Below are 21,910 nucleotides of genomic sequence, written 5' to 3'. Positions count from 1 at the left end.
CCATCCATCCCCAGGGAGGGGTTGGAGCATCCTGGGCCCAGGTGGGGCTGGAGCCTCTGTTCCCAGTGCTGGCACGACGCCGGACACCGGAAAATCCACGTCCCATCCTGGTCACCGACTTTTCCAGAGCCCAGCGATGACTGGCTGGGGACAGATGGTGCCACCACAGAGGGAAGCCCAGCCATCCCCCATTCCTGATGGAGAGAGCAGGATTTTTCCAGGAGCTGCTGCCAGGAGCCGAGTCCATCTCGGAGCGCGCCGGTTCGGAGCCCCCAGCGCTCCCCTGGGAGCAGAGGTTTTGTAATTCCATCAAATATTGATGCAGCAGCATTACACAGCAGAGCCCAGAACCTCCATCCCCATCCATCCATCCCCAGGGAGGGGTTGGAGCATCCTGGGCCCAGGTGGGGCTGGAGCCTCTGTTCCCAGTGCTGGACACCGGAAAATCCACATCCCATCCTGGTCACCGACTTTTCCAGAGCCCAGCGATGACTGGCTGGGGACAGATGGTGCCACCACAGAGGGAAGCCCAGCCATCCCTGATGGAGAGAGCAGCTGGAGCATCCCAGAGCATCCCTTTGCCATGCATCCCAGGGGTCCTGGAGCTCCAACTTTCAGTGGTCATCACATGGAGGGGACCAAAACTCCGAAGGATGCACAAAGCAGGATTATTCCCTGTCCTTCCACATGGCTTTAGGGATGGTTACCATGAGGCTTCTCCCTGTTTTTAGGGTTTGGTGTGGTTTGAGTCAGGGTTTGAGTTGGTGTCCCCTACCCCATGGCCAGGACAAGGCTCGGTGTCCCCCAGTTCAGGGCTTGGTGTCTTCTGGGACAGGGATCAGTGTCCCCCATCCAGGAAAAGGCTCAGTGTCCCCCAGAGAAGCATTTTGTGTCCCTCAGGACAGGACTCAGTTGTCTCAGGTGACATTTTCCCATGTCCAAGGACTCGGTGGTCGGTGTGGGACCCCCAACCCTGCCCCACTCCTGTCCCTCTCCACGTGTGGAATTCCTGAATAAGACATTTTCCAGGTGTTTCCCAGATTTTTGTTGCTGCTCCATGTTGCTTACTTAAACTTTGGGAAGATGCTGGAGAGCTCCTGAAGAGCATCCTGAGGGTTCCACCTGAGGGTCTGGAACTTCTGCTGCTGCAATTCCATTTTCCTGACCAATCTGGTCACTCAGGAGATGTCGTGGAAGATGGGAATGTCTTCCCTTGGGACTGACATGGAATACAGCCTTTGGGAGAAGGCTGCAAGTGAGCAGAGCAAGATTTAGCTGAAGCAACGCCAGAGGTGATGGGAAGTTTGGAAGTGCAAAGACATCCAGGTTTATATTGAAAACAGGGAAATAGAGCTCCGAGGTTTCCCGAGGCCTCGGGAGGGAACGCGGCCGTGTTGGAGATCAGCTGGAGCTGCTGATGGTCCCTGCTGGGCTCCGTGTGCCTCATGTCCCCATCCTGGACGTGGGATCATGTGGCAGTGCCATTATCCATCTGTTCTGCTCCTGCTTATTCCCAGCTGGGATTAGGTCATGGAACCAGAAATGAGGGAGAGTGTGGAAGTGCTCCAAGGCTGCAGCTGGACAGATGTTCCCAATGCCCACCCGCTGTCCCCCAGGACCAGCCTGGTCACTCCTCCTTTTCCATCCATTAGGGATTGTTTTTAAGGGGAAAAATACTAAATAATTTCATATTTGTCTCTGTTCCAGGCTGGGCCCCGTGGCCTTCCCTCCCTGAGCTGCTGCATGTGCATGGAGGGGTGCGGGGGGGTCCTGCCCCGAAATCATGGATGATTTAATTCCAGCCATGAAAGGAAAACTTGGGATCGTGGGATCAGCCCTGTAGTGTCCCTGGAACTTTTGGTTAAACAAAGCAGAGCCTGGGGGCTCTGGGGCAGCTGGTCCAGGGTGCTCTGGGCCCTTTGGAAAACCAGAGGGATGAGGAGAGGAGAAAACTCATGTTTAAGATTAAATCCTTTCCACCTCCTACTCTGGGGGTCTCTGGGAAAGGCGTGGGAGGTCAAACCCCCCGTGCCCACAGAGCCTGGAATGCCCAGCCAACCTGAACCATGCTTTGCCTCTGAAGAGCAAAATTCCTTGGAAATACAAGGTGGATCTGCCCTGGGGTATGTGTGGGGTTGGCATGGGGGTTCAGGATGTGCCCTCTGTCCCCAGCCCTGTCCCCACACTGGGCTGGAGGGGCGGAGATGGAGCTTGGGGGAGGCTGTGCTGACTCTGGGCTCTGCTCCTGTGGTTCCTGGGAGCTGTGCCAGGGGGTCCCATGGGATCTCTGCCCATGGAGCGGGTTAACGAGCCCCCACGCTAACGACGCCACACGCGCCCGGTGCCACTGGGCACGCTAACGATGCCGGGCGCACTAACGATGCCGTGCTGTCTTTTGTCTCCTTTCCCTGCTCTGCCGCTCCGGCCGCCGCCGGCTGTTCTCTGCTCCTCTGTCCCTGTGTGACTGTCTGTCCTCTCTGCTTCCGCTCCCGCTGCCCTCCAGAGCACCGCCCGCCGGCCCAAGGTGAGCAGCCACGGTGGGGGCACCGAGCGCGGGGGGCACCGGGCGCCGACGGCCCCGTGGGTGCCAGCGCCACGCAGAGCATTGGGTGTCAGCCCCGTCACAGGCATGGATCACCGGGTGCCAGCAGCACTGCAGACAGGATCCACGGGGTGCCATTCCCACTCAGACATGGGCCATTGGGTGCCAACCCCACTCAAACATGGGCCATTGGGTGCCAGCCCCACTCAAACATGGGCCATTGGGTGCTAACCCCATTCAAACATGGGCCATTAGGTGCCAATGCCATAGGCCATTGGGTGCCATTCCCACTGAAACATGGGCCATTGGGTGCCAGCCTCACTCAAACACAACCCATTGGTTCCCAGTCCCACCCAAACATGATCCATTGGGTGCCAACCCCACTGAAACATGGTCATTCGTGTGGAAGCCAACTCAAACATGGTCCATTGGGTGCCAACCCTACCCAAACATGGTCCATTGGGTGCCAACCCCACTCAAACATGGGCCATTGGGTGCCAATCCCATTCAAACATGGGCCATTGGGTGCCAATGCCATGGGCCATTGGGTGCCAGCCCCATTCAAATATGGGCCATTGGGTACCAGCCCCTCTCAAACGTGGGCCATTGGGTGCCAACCCCATTCAAACATGGGCCGTTGGGTGCCAACCCCACTCAGACATGGGCCATTGGGTGCCATTCCCACTCAAACGTGGGCCATTGGGTGCCAGCCTCACTCAAACATGGCCATTCTTGTGGAAGCCAACTCAAACATGATCCATTGGGTGCCAGCCTCACTCAAACATGATCCACTGGTGGCCTCCCCCACCCAAACATGATCCATTGAGTGCCAACCCCACTCAAACATGGCCATTCTTGTGGAAGCCAACTCAAAGACGATCCACTGGTGGCCAGCCCCACTCAAGCACACCCCACTGGTTCCCACCCCACTGTTGTCCTTCCACCTCATTGTGCAGAGCCCAGAGGAGCTCCCGGCGGTGATGGACTCCTCTGGAGCAGGTCCAGATCCCTGGGGACCCTCTCCCAGGATGGAACAGCGTGCAATCCATGTGGCAGTGCCCGGGCAGTGCCAGGGGGTCCCTGTGGGGGCTGCGGGTCCCTGACTGTCCCGGTTTGTGCCGGGTGTTCAGTGGGATCTGAGTGGGGTCTGAGAGAGCCTGAGGTGTCAGGCAGGGCTGTGTGGTCCCAGCTGGCCTTCAGGAGCTGCTCCACCCAGCAGCATTCACCTTGGGAAGGGACTTGGGGCTTGAAGGGAGGGAATGTGGGAGAGAAATCCTTAAAGACAGAGTTTGGAGATGGAGAACTCTCCTGCAGGAAGGGCTCCATCCTCAGTGGGTGTTTCCAGCACCTCGCCGCAGGCAGGGGTGGATTCCATCAGCCCCAGGGCTCTGGGATCCCCCGTGCCCTGGCTTTGAATGGTTCTTGTTGATGTCTCTGCAGGGATGTCCCCTGGGACCTCCTGCTCCTCTGGCCTCACAGCTGCACTGGGCAGGGAGGTGGAGTTGGATCCTGGAATGGGTTGGGTTGGAAGGCACCTAAAGCCCATCCAGCTCCACCCAGGAGCAGCTCCCACTGTCCCTGGTGGCTCCAAGCCCCATCCAGCCTGGCCTTGGACACTTCCAGGGGTGTGGCAGCCACAGCTTCTCTGGGCACCCTGTGCCAGGGCCTCAGCTCCCTCACAGCCTGGAATTCCTTCCCAGTATCCCATCCATCCCTGCCCTCTGGGATCTGTGACCCCAAAAGCACCAGGAACAACAAACATCTTTGTTTTGGGCTGTGTCTGAAAGAAAGCTCGTGGGGCTTGGTGCCACCCAGAAATTCCCTGTTTTCTGTGCCTGGGAGAACTGGGATCATCCCAGGAGGGCGGGCTGGGCCTGTCTAAGTGCTGCTGGACTTGCTGCAGTCAGGTTAACTCAGATTTGCCTCTATTTTGGGGAAAATAAGGGCAGAGGGTGAATGTTTCTCTTTCTCAGCTGTGCCTCTGGGTGAAACCACACACTTGGTGAACCCTCATGGCACCAAAAATTCCATTTCCAGAAATAAAGTCAGGAAATTTCATTTACACAGTCAGAGGTGAGTGGTCCAGAAACAGGGTCCATGAGGAGACCAGTGGGAGCCTGGGGGGCACCTGGTGCTTCCTGCATCTCTTTTTCAACTTTGTGGGCTCAGACAGTGATTAATTAACAGTCTCATTAGCGCTAATGAAGCAGCACCAGGCCCCGCTGGACTCTGGGAATCACTCCTTGTTGATTTTCTTGTTGCTCCCCTAAAACTGGGTTCTCATCTTGGTGGACTCTGAGGTTTTGCTGTCTCACCCTCTGGAGCTGGGAAATGGAATCCTGGAATGGTTTGGGTTGGGAGGGACCTTGGAGATCATCCAGTGCCACTGCAGGGACACCTCCCACGATCCCAGGGTGCTCCAAGCTGGCCTTGGCCACTTCCAGGGATGTGAGGCAGCCACAGCTCCTCTGGGAAACGTGTGGAGTCCTTCCCCAATGGACCATCCATGAATTCTCTCCCAGCCCAGCTCCTCCAGAGCAGAATTCCTGGGGGTCCCGCAGTGCCACTACTGGAGATGGCAATCTGGGAGTCACCAGAGGAGCCACGGCGGGATGCTGTGGGAGCACCATCCCTTGGGGTGTCCCCCCTGACTCCCCCTCGCCCTGCTGGTGTTTTGCAGCCCACCCGGACCCCCACATCATCGGCGTCCGGCGGCACCGCCGGGCCCTCGGGCTCGGCCTCGGCGTCCGGCGGGGAGATGAGCAGCAGCGAGCCGGGCACGCCCGCCCAGACCCCGCTGGTGGCCCCCGTCATCCCCACGCCCTCCCTCGGCTCCCCCGGGGCACCCCCGGTGCCCTCGCCCACCAAGGTGAGCCGTGCCCAGGTGAGCTCTGCCCTGAGCGCTGGCTGGGCTCTGCCAGTGCTCCCCGGCACAGGGAAGGGTAGAAAATTGCTCACACCACCGGGAGGAGGAGGAGGCGCCCTGGAGGGTCCTGGGGGTGGTCACTGCGCTGTGGGAGGAGCACTGGGACAGGTCGGAGCTGGCCAGGAAAGGCAGCACAGCTTCGAGGCCACTTCCAAAGAGAAATCCCATCCCTTCCCAAAGCCCTGTGGGACACGGGTGGCATCGGGGCAGCTTGGCAGGGTTGAGGCTCTGAGTCAGAGCTTGATCCTATTAAATTGGCAGCTCCCACTGGGGTGGAGGGACTGGGGACCCTCCTGCCTTGGGATGGAAAGACCCCTTGGAGAGGCTCAGGATTTCCCAAACTTGGGAGAATTGGGGTGGAGAAACTAGCAGGGATGCACTGGGGGCCCTCCTTCCTTGGGATGCAAAGCCCACCTGGAAAGATGCAATATTTCCTAAATTTGGGGATTTTTAATCATTACAGAATTATTCCCGTTTGGATCTTTAAAAAACTTTTTCATCACTTTCATCCAGCTTTGATTAATGAGTTAATTAGAGCTGGAGAGAGATTTGGGGCACAAGGGCAGGGAGGGAATAGCAGGCTTTGGGATTGTGTGTGGGAGGGAGAGCTGGGGAGGGCACCCCAGGGTGGGAATAGGGGATGTTCCCACCTGTGTCCCCATTCCCAGGGCTCTCTGGTGACTGGTTTCTGTAACTGGGTGCAGAAGTGGCTTTTTTGGGGACATCAGAATATCCAGGCTGGAAAAGCAGCAGAGGAGGAATCCATGGGAAAGTCCAGATTTTTTCCAAGAAATTCCATTGAATTCCTTGCTGTCACCCAGCTTTGGGATTTGAAGCTTTACCCTGCTGCCAGGGAGGGAGGTGACATCCTTTTGTCCCTGCAGCCCTTCCTTGGGGAATGCTGGCATCAGCCTTTCCCTGCCCTGGGAGCTGAGCTGCTGGAAAAGGACCTGGATCAGTTTTCCCAGGGGGGAGATCACCTGGGAATGACGTGGATGCTGCAGTGGGATCAGGCAGCCACAGCCTCTCTGGGCACCCTGTGCCAGGGCTTCCCCACCCTCACAGCCAGGAATTCCTTCCCAATATCCCATCTAATCCTGGTCTCTGCAGTGGGGAGCCATTCCCCCTTGTCCTGGCACTCCAGGCTGTTGTCCCAAGCCCCTCTCATCTCAAACTGCCCCAATATTGATGACCAAAGCCAGGCCAGGTTCCCTGGGCTTCCAGGAACATCCCCAGAGCTCTGGGATGTCCCTGCTCCTTCCCTAATTCTTGGCTTGTTGTTGTAGGAGGAGGAGAATCTCCGTGCTCAGGTCAGGGACCTTGAGGAGAAGCTGGAGACACTGAAAATCAAGAGAAATGAGGACAAGGCAAAGCTCAAGGAGCTGGAGAAGTACAAGATCCAGCTGGAGCAGGTGCAGGAATGGAAGAGCAAAATGCAGGAGCAGCAGGCTGACCTCCAGAAGCGCCTGAAGGAGGCCAAGAAGGTGAGTGAGTGTCCTGGGAATGGGGCAGTGCCTGGAGAGGTGACTCCAGGAGGAATTCCAGCCCTGCCAAACCTTTCTGGGAGGAAATTTTCCCAATATCCAACTAAACCTCCCCTGGTGCAGCTCAAGGTTTTTTCCTCTGCTCCAAATCAATGTTGGGTCTATCTGGGAGTCAGGCTGAGCCAAGGTGGGATTTGAATTCCTTATTCCCTCTCTTTCCAGGTGCTTCCCTCTTCCTCTCTCCAGATGTTTTCCCCTTTCTATCTGTCTCTCCAGGTGCTTCCCTCTTCCCTCTGTCTGTCCAGGAGTTCCAGGTGCTTCCCTTTCCCCCTCACCTGTGCCTGCAGCTCCCAGGGTTCCATCCAAGCAGCCAAAGAGTGTTTCCTTCTTCCTGCCCTACTTTTCCAGGGTGGATTCCTGGTTTCTTTCCCCAGGGATTTCTCTGTCTGCTCCAGTATTCCCTGTCTCCTTACCTTTGTCCTCACCTGCAGATGGTTCTCCTGCCAGGCTCTCTGGGTGTGGAGCAGGGAAGAGGGGCGTGGGACACCCTGGAGCGCCGGGCTGTCCCCTCCCATCCCAGATATCCCGGTGCCCACTGGATTTGGGAGAGCCTTGAGGATCAGTACTTTCCTGAGGGCTGTTGTGGGGTCTCTCCAGACTTGGGGGGTCCCCTCACCTGCTGTGCCTGCCCACAGGAAGCCAAGGATGCCCTGGAAGCCAAGGAGAGGTACATGGAGGAGATGGCAGACACGGCCGACGCCATCGAGATGGCCACGCTGGACAAGGAGATGGCTGAGGAGCGGGCAGAGTCCCTGCAGCAGGAGGTGGATTCCCTCAAGGAGAAGGTGGAATACCTCACCATGGACCTGGAGATCCTCAAGCACGAGATTGAGGAGAAAGGTGGGAAGGGAGAGGGACTTCGAGCTTGGAGAATGGGGAAGGGGTGGGGTTAGGTGGGAGAATGGGAAGGAATTCTTCTCTGTGAGGGTCCTGAGCACAGGAAGCCAAGGATGCCCTGGAAGCCAAGGAGAGGTACATGGAGGAGATGGCAGACACGGCCGACGCCATCGAGATGGCCACGCTGGACAAGGAGATGGCTGAGGAGCGGGCAGAGTCCCTGCAGCAGGAGGTGGATTCCCTCAAGGAGAAGGTGGAATACCTCACCATGGACCTGGAGATCCTCAAGCACGAGATTGAGGAGAAAGGTGGGAAGGGAGAGGGACTTCGAGCTTGGAGAATGGGGAAGGGGTGGGGTTAGGTGGGAGAATGGGAAGGAATTCTTTGTGAGGGTCCTGAGGCCCTGGAATGAATTCTTCCAGAGAAGCTGAGGCTGCTCCATCCCTGGAAGTGTCCAAAGCCAGGTTGGATGGGGTTTGGAGCACCCTGGGATAGTGGAAGGTGTCCCTGCCCATGTCAGGAGGTGGGAATGGGTGGCATTTAAGGTCCCTTCCCACCCAAACCAGTCTGGAATTCTGGGATTCTGATTCTTCCCTTCCTCTGCAGGCTCTGATGGAGCAGCATCCAGCTACCAGGTCAAACAGCTGGAGGAGCAGAACGCCAGGCTCAAGGAGGCTCTTGTCAGGTGGGAGCCCACCTGTGCTTCCCCAAATTCCTTCCCAGTGATCCCAGTCCTTCTCTGGAGCAGCCCATGTCATTCCTGCTGATGTCTGGGATCTTTGCTGAGCTCTTAAAGCATCCACAGGGAAGGGAGAGTCCCTTGTCACAGGGGATTGGTGGGGATGGGGCCAATGAGCCACTCCAGACCATCATTCCCTATGGAATGCCTCACTCAGTATCCCAGCACTGTTCTCCAGAGCCTGCCCAGCCCTGGGATCCACCTTTCCCTGGATGATCCCACCTTCCAGGGCTTGGGGCTCAAGAGCTTTTTATTTGGGAATCCACAGCCAAGAAGTTCAGGTGGCACCCATCCCTTGGTGTAAATGAGCTGGATTTTGGGAACGTTGCTCATGTCCCCAGCAGGGAGGGGCAGGTGGGGATGGATGAGCTCCGTTGTCCTGCCTGGAGCAGGCAGGGGCTCTGGGGAGGGCCCAGGCGCTCCTGGGCTGGCCCTGACAGGAGCTGGGGCTGTCCCAGGATGCGGGACTTGTCCGCCTCGGAGAAACAGGAGCACGTGAAGCTGCAGAAGCAGATGGAGAAGAAGAACACGGAGCTGGAGTCGCTGCGGCAGCAGCGGGAGAAGCTGCAGGAGGAGGTGAAGCAGGCGGAGAAGACGGTGGATGAGCTCAAGGAGCAGGTGAGGGACAGCTGGGCTGGGATATTTGGGATGTTCCTGGACATTTGGGGCAGTTTGGGGACATTCGGGGCATTGAGACTCCTGGAGATCCCACGGCAGGAACCAACACTCCTGGTCTCATATTCCCCAATTCCAAACCCTGTTCCAGCAGCAGGGCTGTGCTGGGCTCTGCCTGGAGGTGGAGTGTGTCCTGGAGCATTTGGGATGTGTGTCCTGGAGCAGGGATGGACTGGGATGTGTGTCCTGGCAGGGATGGATTGGGATGTGTGTCCTGGTGCAAGGATGGATTGGGATGTGTGTCCTGGCACATGGATGGATTGGGATGTGTGTCCTGGCAGGGATGGATTGGGATGGCAGAGGGTGGATTGCGATGTGTGTCCTGGAGCAGGGATGGATTGGGATGTGTGCCCTGGCAGGGATGGATTGGGATGGCAGAGGGTGGATTGCGATGTGTGTCCTGGAGCAGGGATGGATTGGGATGTGTGCCCTGGCAGGGATGGATTGGGATGGCAGAGGGTGGATTGCGATGTGTGTCCTGGAGCAGGGATGGATTGGGATGTGTGCCCTGGCAGGGATGGATTGGGATGGCAGAGGGTGGATTGCGATGTGTGTCCTGGAGCAGGGATGGATTGGGATGTGTGCCCTGGCAGGGATGGATTGGGATGGCAGAGGGTGGATTGCGATGTGTGTCCTGGAGCAGGGATGGATTGGGATGTGTGCCCTGGCAGGGATGGATTGGGATGGCAGAGGGTGGATTGCGATGTGTGTCCTGGAGCAGGGATGGATTGGGATGTGTGCCCTGGCAGGGATGGATTGGGATGGCAGAGGGTGGATTGCGATGTGTGTCCTGGAGCAGGGATGGATTGGGATGTGTGCCCTGGCAGGGATGGATTGGGATGGCAGAGGGTGGATTGCGATGTGTGTCCTGGAGCAGGGATGGATTGCGATGTGTGTGTGTCCTGGCAGGTGGACGCAGCGCTGGGTGCTGAGGAGATGGTGGAGACTCTGACAGAGAGAAACCTGGATCTGGAGGAGAAGGTCCGGGAGCTGCGTGAGACCGTCGGGGACCTGGTAAGGCAGAATTCCCCGGGACAGCAGCTGCTCCAGGGGCTCGGGAAGCTCTCCAGAATTCCCCGGGACAGCAGCTGCTCCAGGGGCTGGGGAAGCTCTCCAGAATTCCCTGGGACAGCAGCTGCTCCAGGGGCTGGGGAAGCTCTCCAGAATTCCCCGGGACAGCAGCTGCTCCAGGGGCTGGGGAAGCTCTCCAGAATTCCCCGGGACAGCAGCTGCTCCAGGGGCTGGGGAAGCTCTCCAGAATTCCCCGGGACAGCAGCTGCTCCAGGGGCTGGGGAAGCTCTCCAGAATTCCCCGGGACAGCAGCTGCTCCAGGGGCTGGGGAAGCTCTCCAGAATTCCCCGGGACAGCAGCTGCTCCAGGGGCTGGGGAAGCTCTCCAGAATGGATGGATTGGGATGTGTGTTCTGGCAGGGATGGATTGGGATGTGTGTCCTGGCAGGGATGCATTGGGATGTGTGTCCTGGCAGGGATGGATTGGGATGGCAGAGGGTGGATTGGGATGTGTGTCCTGGTGCAGGGATGGATTGTGATGTGTGTGTGTCCTGGCAGGTGGATGCAGCGCTGGGTGCTGAGGAGATGGTGGAGACTCTGACAGAGAGAAACCTGGATCTGGAGGAGAAGGTCCGGGAGCTGCGTGAGACCGTCGGGGACCTGGTAAGGCAGAATTCCCCGGGACAGCAGCTGCTCCAGGGGCTCGGGAAGCTCTCCAGAATTCCCCGGGACAGCAGCTGCTCCAGGGGCTGGGGAAGCTCTCCAGAATTCCCTGGGACAGCAGCTGCTCCAGGGGCTCGGGAAGCTCTCCAGAATTCCCCGGGACAGCAGCTGCTCCAGGGGCTGGGGAAGCTCTCCAGAATTCCCCGGGACAGCAGCTGCTCCGGGAGCTCGGGAAGCTCTCCAGAATTCCCCGGGACAGCAGCTGCTCCGGGAGCTCGGGAAGCTCTCCAGAATTCCCCGGGACAGCAGCTGCTCCAGGGGCTGGGGAAGCTCTCCAGAATTCCCCGGGACAGCAGCTGCTCCAGGGGCTGGGGAAGCTCTCCAGAATTCCCTGGGACAGCAGCTGCTCCAGGGGCTCAGGAAGCTCTCCAGAGTACTGGGACACATCCGAGCCACACCGTGTGACTTTGTTCCCCTGGTGCCACCTCCCTGCAGGAAGCCATGAACGAGATGAACGACGAGCTGCAGGAGAACGCCCGGGAGACGGAGCTGGAGCTGCGGGAGCAGCTGGACATGGCCACGGCGCGCGTGCGCGAGGCCGAGAAGCGCGTGGAGGCCGCGCAGGAGACCGTGGCCGACTACCAGCAGACCATCAAAAAGTACCGCGAGCTCACGGCTCACCTGCAGGTGCGGCCCCCTGGGGCACCTCCAGCTCCTCCTGGAGCTCACCTGGTGGCCAGGAGAGCCAGAGGGAGCATCCCCTGGGAGTGCCCTGGGCACGGCTTGGAGCTGAGTGGGTTCTTTGCGGAGCTTCCATAGGGATCTCCCAGGGCCTTCTCCTACAGGGATAGGCTGAGAGAGCTGGGAATGTCCATGAAGGCTTCAAGGAGATCTCAAAGCCCCTTTAAGTGCCTTAAAGGGGCTCCAGGAGAGCTGGAGAGGGATTTGGGACAAGGGTTGGAGGGACAGGACGCAGGGAATGGCTCCCCACTGGTAAAGTGGAGATTTAGATGGGATATTGGGAAAACATTCTTCCCTGTAGGGGCTGTCCCAGCCCTGGGCTCAGGTCTGCTGGCAGGGAAGGGAGCTGGGGAGTGAGCCTGTGGATATTCCTGGGCTGGGACACGCTCGGTGCCTCTCCCTCCCCTCCACCTTCACTGGGTGTTGCACAAGGAGCCCCCCGAGGAGGAGGTGCTGGGAGCTTTGGGGAGAGGCTTGCTGGGGGTGTGGGGTCCCTGATCTCCGTGTTCCCATGTCCCCATGTCCCTGTGGCCAGGACGTGAACCGGGAGCTGATGAGCCAGCAGGAAGCGTCTGCAGAGAAGCAGCAGCAGCCGCCCCCAGAGATGTTCGACTTCAAGATCAAATTTGCAGAGACAAAAGCTCACGCCAAGGTAGGGCCAGCAGGAGACCTGGATGGGCTTATCCATACTCTGGGACTGGCTCCAGGGTATTCCCAGAGTTGTGGCTGTCCCTGGATCCCTGGAAGTGTCCCAAAGCTGGGTTGGACAGCGCATGGAGCAACCTGGGCTGGTGGGAGGTGTCGGGTGGAATGAGATGGGCTTTAAGGTCCTTCCAACCCAAACCATTCCAGGATTTTGGAGCCCTTCTGCTCTGGAGTCAGGCTGGGAGAGCTGGGAATGTTCCCCTGGAGAAGGGAAGGCTCTGGGGAGAGCTCAGAGCCCCTTCCAGGACCTAAAGGGGCTCCAGGAGAGCTGGAGAGGGTCTGGGGACAGAGATGGAGGCACAGGACACAGGGAATGGCTTACCACTGGAAAAGTAGAGATTGAGATGGGATATTGGGAAAAAATTCTTCCCTGTGAGGGTGGTGAGGCCCTGGAAGGGATTTCCCAGATAAACTCTGCCTACCCCACCCCTGGACGTGCCCAAGGCCAGGCTGGAGCACCCTGGGATAGAGGAGGTGGCACAGGGTGACAATGGGAGATCCCAGACAGGCCTTGGGGCATTCCCCAAGGAACAGGGTGCCATGAGTGATCCCCTGAGGCGGGCTGTGCCGGGGAGGCTCCGGAGCAGCCGGGTGACTGGGTGTCCCTCAGGCCATCGAGATGGAGCTGCGGCAGATGGAAGTGCAGCAGGCCAACCGCCACGTGTCCCTCCTCACCTCCTTCATGCCCGACAGCTTCCTGCGGCACGGCGGCGACCACGACTGCGTCCTGGTGCTGCTGCTCATCCCACGCCTCATCTGCAAGGTGGGCAGAGCCCCTGGCTGCCAAACCACTCCTTTGGCCCCAGGGGAATTGGGGATTTGGGCTGTTTGCTGCTGGAGAGCTTCCCAAGGTTCTGGAGTGACTGGAGTTGCCATCCCTGGAGGGGTTCTTGTGGGATATTGGGAAAATTCCTTCTGGAAAGGGTTGTCCACAGCTGGCACAGCTGCTCAGGGCAGTGTGGAGTGCCCATCCCTGAAGAATTTACGAGCTCTGTGGATGTGGCTCAGGGCAGTGTGGAGTGCCCATCCCTGAAGAATTTACGAGCTCTGTGGATGTCGCTCAGGGCAGTGTGGAGTGCCCATCCCTGAAGAATTTACGAGCTCTGTGGATGTCGCTCAGGGCAGTGTGGAGTGCCCATCCCTGAAGAATTTACGAGCTCTGTGGATGTCGCTCAGGGCAGTGTGGAGTGCCCATCCCTGAAGAATTTACGAGCTCTGTGGATGTCGCTCAGGGCAGTGTGGAGTGCCCATCCCTGAAGAATTTACGAGCTCTGTGGATGTCGCTCAGGGCAGTGTGGAGTGCCCATCCCTGAAGAATTTACGAGCTCTGTGGATGTCGCTCAGGGCAGTGTGGAGTGCCCATCCCTGAAGAATTTACGAGCTCTGTGGATGTCGCTCAGGGCAGTGTGGAGTGCCCATCCCTGAAGAATTTACGAGCTCTGTGGATGTCGCTCAGGGCAGTGTGGAGTGCCCATCCCTGAAGAATTTACGAGCTCTGTGGATGTCGCTCAGGGCAGTGTGGAGTGCCCATCCCTGAAGAATTTACGAGCTCTGTGGATGTCGCTCAGGGCAGTGTGGAGTGCCCATCCCTGAAGAATTTACGAGCTCTGTGGATGTCGCTCAGGGCAGTGTGGAGTGCCCATCCCTGGGGGCATTTAACAGCTCTGTGGATGTGGCTCAGGGCAGTGTGGAGTGCCCATCCCTGAGGGATTTCCCAGCTCTGTGGATGTGGCTCAGGGCAGTGTGGAGTGCCCATCCCTGGGGGCATTTCCCAGCTCTGTGGATGTGGCACTTGGGGACATGGTCAGTGGTGGTGCTGGGTGAACAGTTAGACTTGGTGCTCTTAAGGGTCTTTTCCAACCTAAATAATTCCACAATTCCATGATTATTAAATGGTCTGGGAGAAGGGAAGGGGAGGAAGCAGCCAGGGGTGGTGACTCAGCAGTGAGAGCGCTCAGTGGCCACTTTGCAAGGACAGGTCACTTTTTGGGGCTGCAGGGGCTGTTCCCCACGGCTCAGCAGGACCCAGCAGGGAAGCATGGGATGCCCTGAAGGATTTCCCTGTCCCCCCAGGCCGAGCTGATCAGCAAACAGGCGCAGGAGAGGTTCGAGCTGAGCGAGAGCTGCGCGGAGCGGGCGGGGCTGCGCGGAGCCCCGGGGGAACAGCTCAGCTTCGCCGCCGGCCTCGTCTATTCCCTGAGCCTGCTCCAGGCCACGCTCCACAAATACGAGCAGTGAGTGCCCGCCCCTTCCCTCCCTCCCTCCCTCTGTTCCGGGGATCTGGGGAGCCGGGCTGGGAAAGGGTGGTGGGGTCGCTTTTATGGCCTTGCCATGGGGTCATTTCTCTGTGAGCCTCCTTGTGTGTCCTTCCCAAGGGATGGCGTGGGAAGGGATTTTGGGAGCTGGGCTAGGAAAAAAGAAAAAAGAGAAAAAAAAAATCAGTGGGATCCCTTTCACCATGACCTCTCTGTGTCCCTCAAGAGATCACATGGGATCTGGGGAGCCAAGCTGGAAAAAAGCTCTGGGTTTTCTTTCTCCATGACCTGTCAGTGTCCCTCTCAGAGGGTGACATGGGGAGGGATTTTGGGAGCCAGGCTAGAGAAAAACAGCAGAATCCCCTTATTCCCCTGTGAGGATCTCCTTCTCCATGACTTTGTGTCCCTCTCAAAGTGTGACTTGGGAAGGGATTTTGGGAGCCAGGCTAGAGAAAAACAGCAGAATCCCCTTATTCCCTTGTGAGGATCTTCTCCATGACCTCTCAGTGTCCCTCTCAAAGGGTGACTTGGGAAGGGATTTTGGGAGCCAGGCTAGAAAAAAGCAGTGGGATCCCTTTATAACCTTATGAAGATCCCCTTCTCTGTGACCTCTGTGTGTCCTTCCCAAGAGGTGACACCTGAAGGAATTTTGGGAGCCAGTCTAGAAAAAGCCAGCAGGATTCCCTTCTCTGTGACCTCTCCATGTCCTTCCCAAAGGGTGACGTGGGAAGGAATTTTGGGATCCAGGCTAGAGAAGAAGGCTGGGTTCCCCTTCTCCTTCTCAAGAGGTGAAACATGGAGGAATTTTGGGAGCCAGTCTAGAAAAAAGCAGCAGGATCCCCTCCTCTGTGACCTCTGTGTGTCCTTCCCAAGAGGTGACACCTGAAGGAATTTTGGGAGCCAGGCTGCAAAGAAGCAGCAGGATCCCCTTCTTCCCTTGTGAGGGGTCACATCTCCATGAACCCCCAGGGAAGGAGCTCCAGCCCCAGCCAGGTCACGGCCGTGTCCCTGGCCCCAGGCCAGCAGTGCCTCAGGGCTCTGATTTCCCACGTCCTGCCCGGAGATGCCCCCAGCCCCTTGTCCCTGTCCCCTCAGGGCCCTGAACCGCTGCAGTGTGGAGGTGTACAAGAAGGTGGGGACCCTGTACCCCGAGATGAGCGTCCACGAGCGCTCCCTGGACTTCCTGATCGAGCTGCTCCACAAGGACCAGCTGGACGAGACCGTCAACGTGGAGCCGCTCACCAAAGCCATCAAGTACTACCAGGTGGGGCTGGGGACACTGGGGACAGGTGCCACCTCAGCTGCTGGACATGGATCAGCTGGCATTTAGCTCTTTCCTTTGGGTGTTGTCACCCAGGTGACCATGGCTGTGTCCCCTGCTCTGTGTCCTTGTGGGATGTGGTTCCTTTCCTTTCCTTTCCTTTCCTTTCCTTTCCTTTCCTTTCCTTTCCTTTCCTTTCCTTTCCTTTCCTTTCCTTTCCTTCCCTTCCCTTCCCTTCCCTTCCCTTCCCTTCCCTTCCCTTCCTCACTGCTCTCCTGTGGAATTAAGCACCCCCAGCTCTTTTAGGGCACTGTTGTTACTTCCATTTAAAAAATGGTCCAAACCCTCAAAATTTGGGGTTTTTTTGAGTGTTCCCACATTGGATTTTTCCATGCGGATGCTGATCCTGCCGTTCCCACAGCACCTGTACAGCATCCACCTGGCTGACCAGGCTGAGGACTGCACCCTGCAGCTGGCTGACCACATCAAGGTGAGTGGGGACAGCCTTCCCCGATCCCTCTTTTCCACCTTGGTGTCCCCCAGGATCCCTGTGGGAGGGGAGATGTCCCTGCTGCCACTCTTCCCCAGTGGTGGCCCTGGGGTCAGGGAGTGGGGACATGGGGATGAGAAGAGCAGGAATGGGAATGTGGAGATGCTCCTGTCTCAGGGTGGGGGTTGTATCCCGGATTTCCCAAGGGAAGAACCAGCATCCTGCACCCCTGGATAAAACCAAAACAGACCAAGAATAGCCTGACTGCCTCAGCCCCTTCCCCTGCTCCTGAAAATCCTGGGGTGGTGGCAGGGTCCATGCTGGAATTCCTGGGACTGAAGCCCCAGTGTGCCCTGGGACCCGTCCTGTCCCTGTCCCTGTGCTGAGGGTCCCCATGCCTGTGCCCACAGTTCACCCAGAGTGCCTTGGACTGCATGGGGGTGGAGGTGTGCCGGCTGCGGGCCTTCCTCCAGGTAGGAGCTTCCTCCAGGTAGGAGCTTCCTCCAGGTAGGATCTTCCTCCAGGTGGCACCTGCCAGGATGGCTGGGCACATGCCAGCTTCCTGCTGTCCCCATGGCCCTCTGTCTTAGATCCCTTCTTGTCCCTCTGTCTGAGATCCTTCCCTGTCTCTCATGTCCCTCTGAGGTCCCTCTCTGTCCCTGTGTCTGTCAGATTTCCCAAGGGAAGAACCAGCATCCTGCACCCCTGGATAAAACCAAAACAGACCAAGAATAGCCTGACTGCCTCAGCCCCTTCCCCTGCTCCTGAAAATCCTGGGGTGGTGGCAGGGTCCATGCTGGAATTCCTGGGACTGAAGCCCCAGTGTGCCCTGGGACCCCTCCTGTCCCTGTCCCTGTGCTGAGGGTCCCCATGCCTGTGCCCACAGTTCACCCAGAGTGCCTTGGACTGCATGGGGGTGGAGGTGTGCCGGCTGCGGGCCTTCCTCCAGGTAGGATCTTCCTCCAGGTAGGATCTTCCTCCAGGTAGGATCTTCCTCCAGGTAGGATCTTCCTCCAGGTAGGATCTTCCTCCAGGTAGGAGCTTCCTCCAGGTAGGATCTTCCTCCAGGTGGCACCTGCCAGGATGGCTGGGCACATGCCAGCTTCCTGCTGTCCCCATGTCCCTCTGTCTTAGATCCTTCCCTGTCTCTCATGTCCCTCTGAGGTCCCTCTCTGTCCCTGTGTCTGTCAGAGCTCTCTCTGCTTATCCTCCAGGTGTGTCCCCTTGTCCCTCTGTGTCCCTCTGAGGTCCCTCCATGTCCCTTTCTCTCCCTGTGACCTTCTGAGGTCCTTCTGTCTACATTTCCTCTGTGTCCCCATGTCCTTCTAAGGTCCCTCTCTCTAAGGTCCCTCTGTGTCCCCATGTCCCTGTGTTCCCATGTCCCTCTGAGGTCCCTCTCTCTAAGGTCCCTTTGTGTTCCCATGTCTCTCTAAGGTCCCTCTCTTGTGCTGAGGGTCCCCATGCCTGTGCCCACAGTTCACCCAGAGTGCCTTGGACTGCATGGGGGTGGAGGTGTGCCGGCTGCGGGCCTTCCTCCAGGTAGGATCTTCCTCCAGGTGGCACCTGCCAGGATGGCTGGGCACATGCCAGCTTCCTGCTGTCCCCATGTCCCTCTGTCTTAGATCCTTCCCTGTCTCTCATGTCCCTCTGAGGTCCCTCTCTGTCCCTGTGTCTGTCAGAGCTCTCTCTGCTTAAGGTCCCTCTGTGTCCCCTTGTCCCTCTGTGTCCCTCTGAGGTCCCTCCATGTCCCTTTCTCTCCCTGTGACCTTCTGAGGTCCTTCTGTCTACAGTTCCTCTGTGTTCCCATGTCCCTCTGAGGTCCCTCTCTCTAAGGTCCCTCTGTGTCCCCATGTCCCTGTGTTCCCATGTCCCTCTGAGGTCCCTCTCTCTAAGGTCCCTTTGTGTTCCCATGTCTCTCTAAGGTCCCTCTCTCTCCCTGTGTCCCTCTGAGGTCCCTCCATGTCCCTCACTCTCCCTGTGACCTTCTGATGTCCCTCTGTCTACAGTCCCTGTGTCCCCATGTCCCTCTGAGGTCCCTCTCTCTAAGGTCCCTCTGTGTCCCCATGTCCCTGTGTTCCCATGTCCCTCTGAGGTCCCTCTCTCTAAGGTCCCTCTGTGTCCCCATGTCCCTGTGTTCCCATGTCCCTCTGAGGTCCCTCTCTCTAAGGTCCCTCTGTGTCCCCATGTTCCTGTGTCCCCATGTCCCTCTGAGATCCCTCTAAGTCCCTCTGTCCCTGTTCCCCTCTGTGTCCCCGTGTCCCTCTGAGGTCCCTGTGTGTCCCCAGGCCGGGCAGGAGGCGGCCGACCTGGCCATCCTGCTCAAGGACCTGGAGACGTCGTGCAGCGACATCCGCCAGTTCTGCAAGAAGATCCGGCGCCGCATGCCGGGCACGGACGCGCCGGGAATTCCGGCGGCCCTGGGCTTCGGAGCGCAGGTGAGGGGACAGGGACACCCCTCAGGCACAAACGGGAGCTGTGGGGTGCACTGGGCTGGCAGCAAACACCCCAGGGAGGCTGGGCAGCAGCTCAGGGCAGAGGGAGGTGGTGCAAGCTGAGCTGGGATTGTGGGATCAGGGATTGGTTTAGGTTGGAAAATCCCTCGGAGATCCCCGAGTCCAGCCATGCCCCAGCACTGCCGAGGCCATCTCTGACCACGTCCCCAAGTGCCACATCCACGTGGATGTTAAATCCCCCCAGGGACGGGGACTTCCCTCTGTCCTGGGCAGCTGTGCCAGGTTGGACAGCCCTTCCCAGGAGGAATTTTCCCAATATCCAACCTGGCACAGCCTGAGGCCGTTCCTTTCCTCCTGTCCCTGTTCCCTGGGATAAGATCCCAAATCCACCCCCTGGCTGTCCCCTCCTGTCAGGAGCTGTGCAGAGCCACAAGGTCCCCCTGAGCCTCCTTTGCTCCAGGCTGAGCCCCTTTCCAGCTCCCTCAGCCTCTCCTGGGGCTCCTTCCCTGGACACAATGGAGGGATTTTGTGTTCCCATCTCCGATGGAGACCTGGATTCACACCCAGGACCCGTTTCCCTCCGTCTTCCCCTTATTTCCCCCAATCCTGGTGACGATCCCGGGGCACGTGTGGACTGCAGGCGCCCACGTGTCCGTGCCATTCCCGCTGTGCCCTGCCAGGTGTCGGACACGCTGCTGGAGTGCCGCAAGCACCTGACGTGGGTGGTGGCCGTGCTGCAGGAGGTGGCGGCGGCCGGGGCGCAGCTGATCGCGCCGCTGGCCGAGAACGAGGGGCTGCCGGCCCCGCGCCTCGAGGAGCTGGCCTTCAAAGTCAGCGAGCAGGTGGGCAGCCTTCCCAGCCCCAGGGGGGATGTCCTTCCCACCATGCCCAGGTGGGATATCCTTCACCATTCCCAGGTGGGATGTCCTTCCCACCATGCCCAGGTGGGATTGGGCAGCCTTCCCACCATTCCCAGCTGGAACATCCTTCACCATTTCCAGGTGGGATATTATTCCCACCATTCCCAGCTGGAACATCCTTCACCATTCCCAGGTGGGATGTCCTTCCCACCATCCCCAGGTGGGCAGCCTTCACCATTCCCAGGTGGGCAGCCTTTGCCATTTCCAGGTGGGACATTATTCCCACCATTCCCAGGTGGGCATCCTTCACATCCCCAGGTGGGCATCCTTCCCACCATGCCCAGGTGGAACACCCTTCCCGCTATTCCCAGGTGGGGCATCCTTCACCATTCCCACATGGAACATCCTTCACCATTCTCAGGTGGGATGGTCTTCCCATCCTTCACCATTCCCAGGTAGAACATCCTTGCCACCATTCCCAGCTGGAACATCCTTCCCCACCATTCCCAAGTGGCATATCCTTCCCACCATTCCCAGGTGGGATGTCCTCACCATTCCCAGCTAGAACATCCCTCCCACCATTCCCAGGTGGGGCATCCTTCACCATTCCCATGTGGGGCACCCTTCCCACCATTCCCAGGTGGAACATGGCCAGGGAATGCCACATGTGCAGAGTGCCTTGCCCTGTGCTGTCCCTGAGACTTCATGGTCTCCCTGATCTCTGATCTGTGCTGGGGTTTTGCCAGGTGTGCTGGGGTGTCCCATCCATATTCCCACATTCCATAGGGTGGAACGATCATGGGGAATTCTTGTAGAGAGAGGAAAGGTCCCCCCCGAGCCTCCTTTTCTCCAGGCTGAGCCCCCTCAGCTCTCCAGAGCCTTTTCCACCTCTTTCCCTGCACACAGTGGATGTGCTGTCTCTGGATTTTGTGCTGATTTTGGTGTAATTATGGTGAAGGAACAAGGGGTGGGTTTTGTGTAAATCGTCCCCTTCTGTTTGGTGTTACTGGGATTGTTGTGTGTGGATTTTTTTGCATTTTGTTGGTTGGATTTGTTGATGGAAGTGAAGGTTTTGTGTTGGATGTGGATTTTAAGGATGATTCTTAAACACCAGAGGGACATCCTTAAAAATCAGAGAAACATCCTTAACTATCAGAGGAACACCTTAAACATCAGAGGAATACCCTTAAACATCAGAGGGATACCCTTAAACATCAGGGAGACATCCTTAAATGTCAGAGGGACATCTTAAACACCAGATGGACATCCTTAAAAATCAGAGAAACATCCTTAACCATCAGAGGAACACCTTAATCATCAGAGGAAAATATTTAACCCTCAGAGGGACATCCTTAACCATCAGAGGAATATCTTAAATATCAGAGGGGCATTTTAAACATCAGAGGGACACCCTGAAACGTCAGGGAGAGATCCTTAAGCATCAGAGGGACATCCTTAAACATCAGAGGGAAACACCAGTTGTGGGATGTGGGCTGGGGGCTGTCAGCCCAGCCCAAGGCCACCATCCAGGTCCTTCTGTCCTTCCCAGATTTACGGCTCCCAGGGCATCAATCCCTACGAGTGCCTGCGCCAGTCCTGCAGCATCCTCATGGCCACCATGAACAAGATGGCCACGGCCATGCAGGAGGGCGAGTACGACGCCGACCGCCCGCAGAACAAGGTGGGCTGGGCTCTATTCTGTCACCAGCCACGGTCACCAGCAGGCTGTGGGTGACCAGCACGGGGACTTGGGCAGCTGGGGTGTCTGGGATTCTTCCTAAAATCCCGATTGTCCTGCTGGTCCAGCCCACACCTCCAGCAGAGCTCCGGGCGGCCGCGCTCCGGGCAGAGATCACGGATGCTGAAGGGCTGGGGCTGAAGCTGGAGGACAGGGAGACGGTCATCAAGGAGCTGAAGAAGTCCCTCAAGATCAAGGTGAGGTGTTCCTCACTGCTCCCTGCCTTCCTGGCTCCTCCTCAGCAATTCCTGCCTGTCCCTCCCCCATCCCTGCCTGTCCCTCACCCATCCCTGCCCGTCCCTCACCCATCCCTGCCCGTCCCTCACCCATCCCTGCCCATCCCTCACTGATCCCTGCCCATCCCTCCCCCATCCCTGCCTGTCCCTCACTGATCCCTGCCCATCCCTGCCTGTCCCTCACCCATCCCTGCCCGTCCCTCACCGATCCCCACCCCCCCCTCCCCCCTCCCCC

General features: G+C 58.2%; 1 protein-coding gene across 13 annotated transcripts in view; it reads left to right on the top strand.

Moving 5' to 3' along the window:
* The window catches only part of DCTN1 (dynactin subunit 1), a 51,419-nt gene that overhangs the window by 21,676 nt on the left and 7,833 nt on the right, over window positions 1–21,910 (top strand). For 4 of the 13 annotated variants that reach the window (XM_039723359.1, XM_039723325.1, XM_039723298.1 and 1 more), the window contains 18 exons: window positions 2,504–2,524; window positions 5,223–5,426; window positions 6,755–6,952; window positions 7,648–7,852; window positions 8,456–8,534; window positions 9,047–9,206; window positions 10,832–10,936; window positions 11,432–11,623; window positions 12,213–12,329; window positions 12,993–13,145; window positions 14,456–14,616; window positions 15,733–15,901; window positions 16,320–16,388; window positions 16,799–16,861; window positions 18,674–18,823; window positions 19,522–19,683; window positions 21,251–21,382; window positions 21,508–21,636. In XM_039723359.1, the coding sequence (XP_039579293.1) occupies window positions 2,504–2,524; window positions 5,223–5,426; window positions 6,755–6,952; window positions 7,648–7,852; window positions 8,456–8,534; window positions 9,047–9,206; window positions 10,832–10,936; window positions 11,432–11,623; window positions 12,213–12,329; window positions 12,993–13,145; window positions 14,456–14,616; window positions 15,733–15,901; window positions 16,320–16,388; window positions 16,799–16,861; window positions 18,674–18,823; window positions 19,522–19,683; window positions 21,251–21,382; window positions 21,508–21,636 (2,469 nt within the window). Of the gene's footprint in view, window positions 1–2,503; window positions 2,525–5,222; window positions 5,427–6,754; window positions 6,953–7,647; window positions 7,853–8,455; window positions 8,535–9,046; window positions 9,207–10,172; window positions 10,278–10,831; window positions 10,937–11,431; window positions 11,624–12,212; window positions 12,330–12,992; window positions 13,146–14,455; window positions 14,617–15,732; window positions 15,902–16,319; window positions 16,389–16,798; window positions 16,862–17,864; window positions 17,928–18,673; window positions 18,824–19,521; window positions 19,684–21,250; window positions 21,383–21,507; window positions 21,637–21,910 lie in introns of all 13 variants that reach the window. The other 9 variants (XM_039723317.1, XM_039723308.1, XM_039723290.1 and 6 more) reach the window with 6 other exon arrangements.

Source organism: Passer montanus, unplaced genomic scaffold (assembly GCF_014805655.1).
Source record: "Passer montanus isolate IOZ18808 unplaced genomic scaffold, ASM1480565v1 scaffold109, whole genome shotgun sequence".
Taxonomy (NCBI): Eukaryota; Metazoa; Chordata; class Aves; order Passeriformes; family Passeridae; genus Passer; species Passer montanus.
Note: the sequence above shows the minus strand (reverse complement) of the source record. Positions and strands in the feature narration are given on the sequence as shown.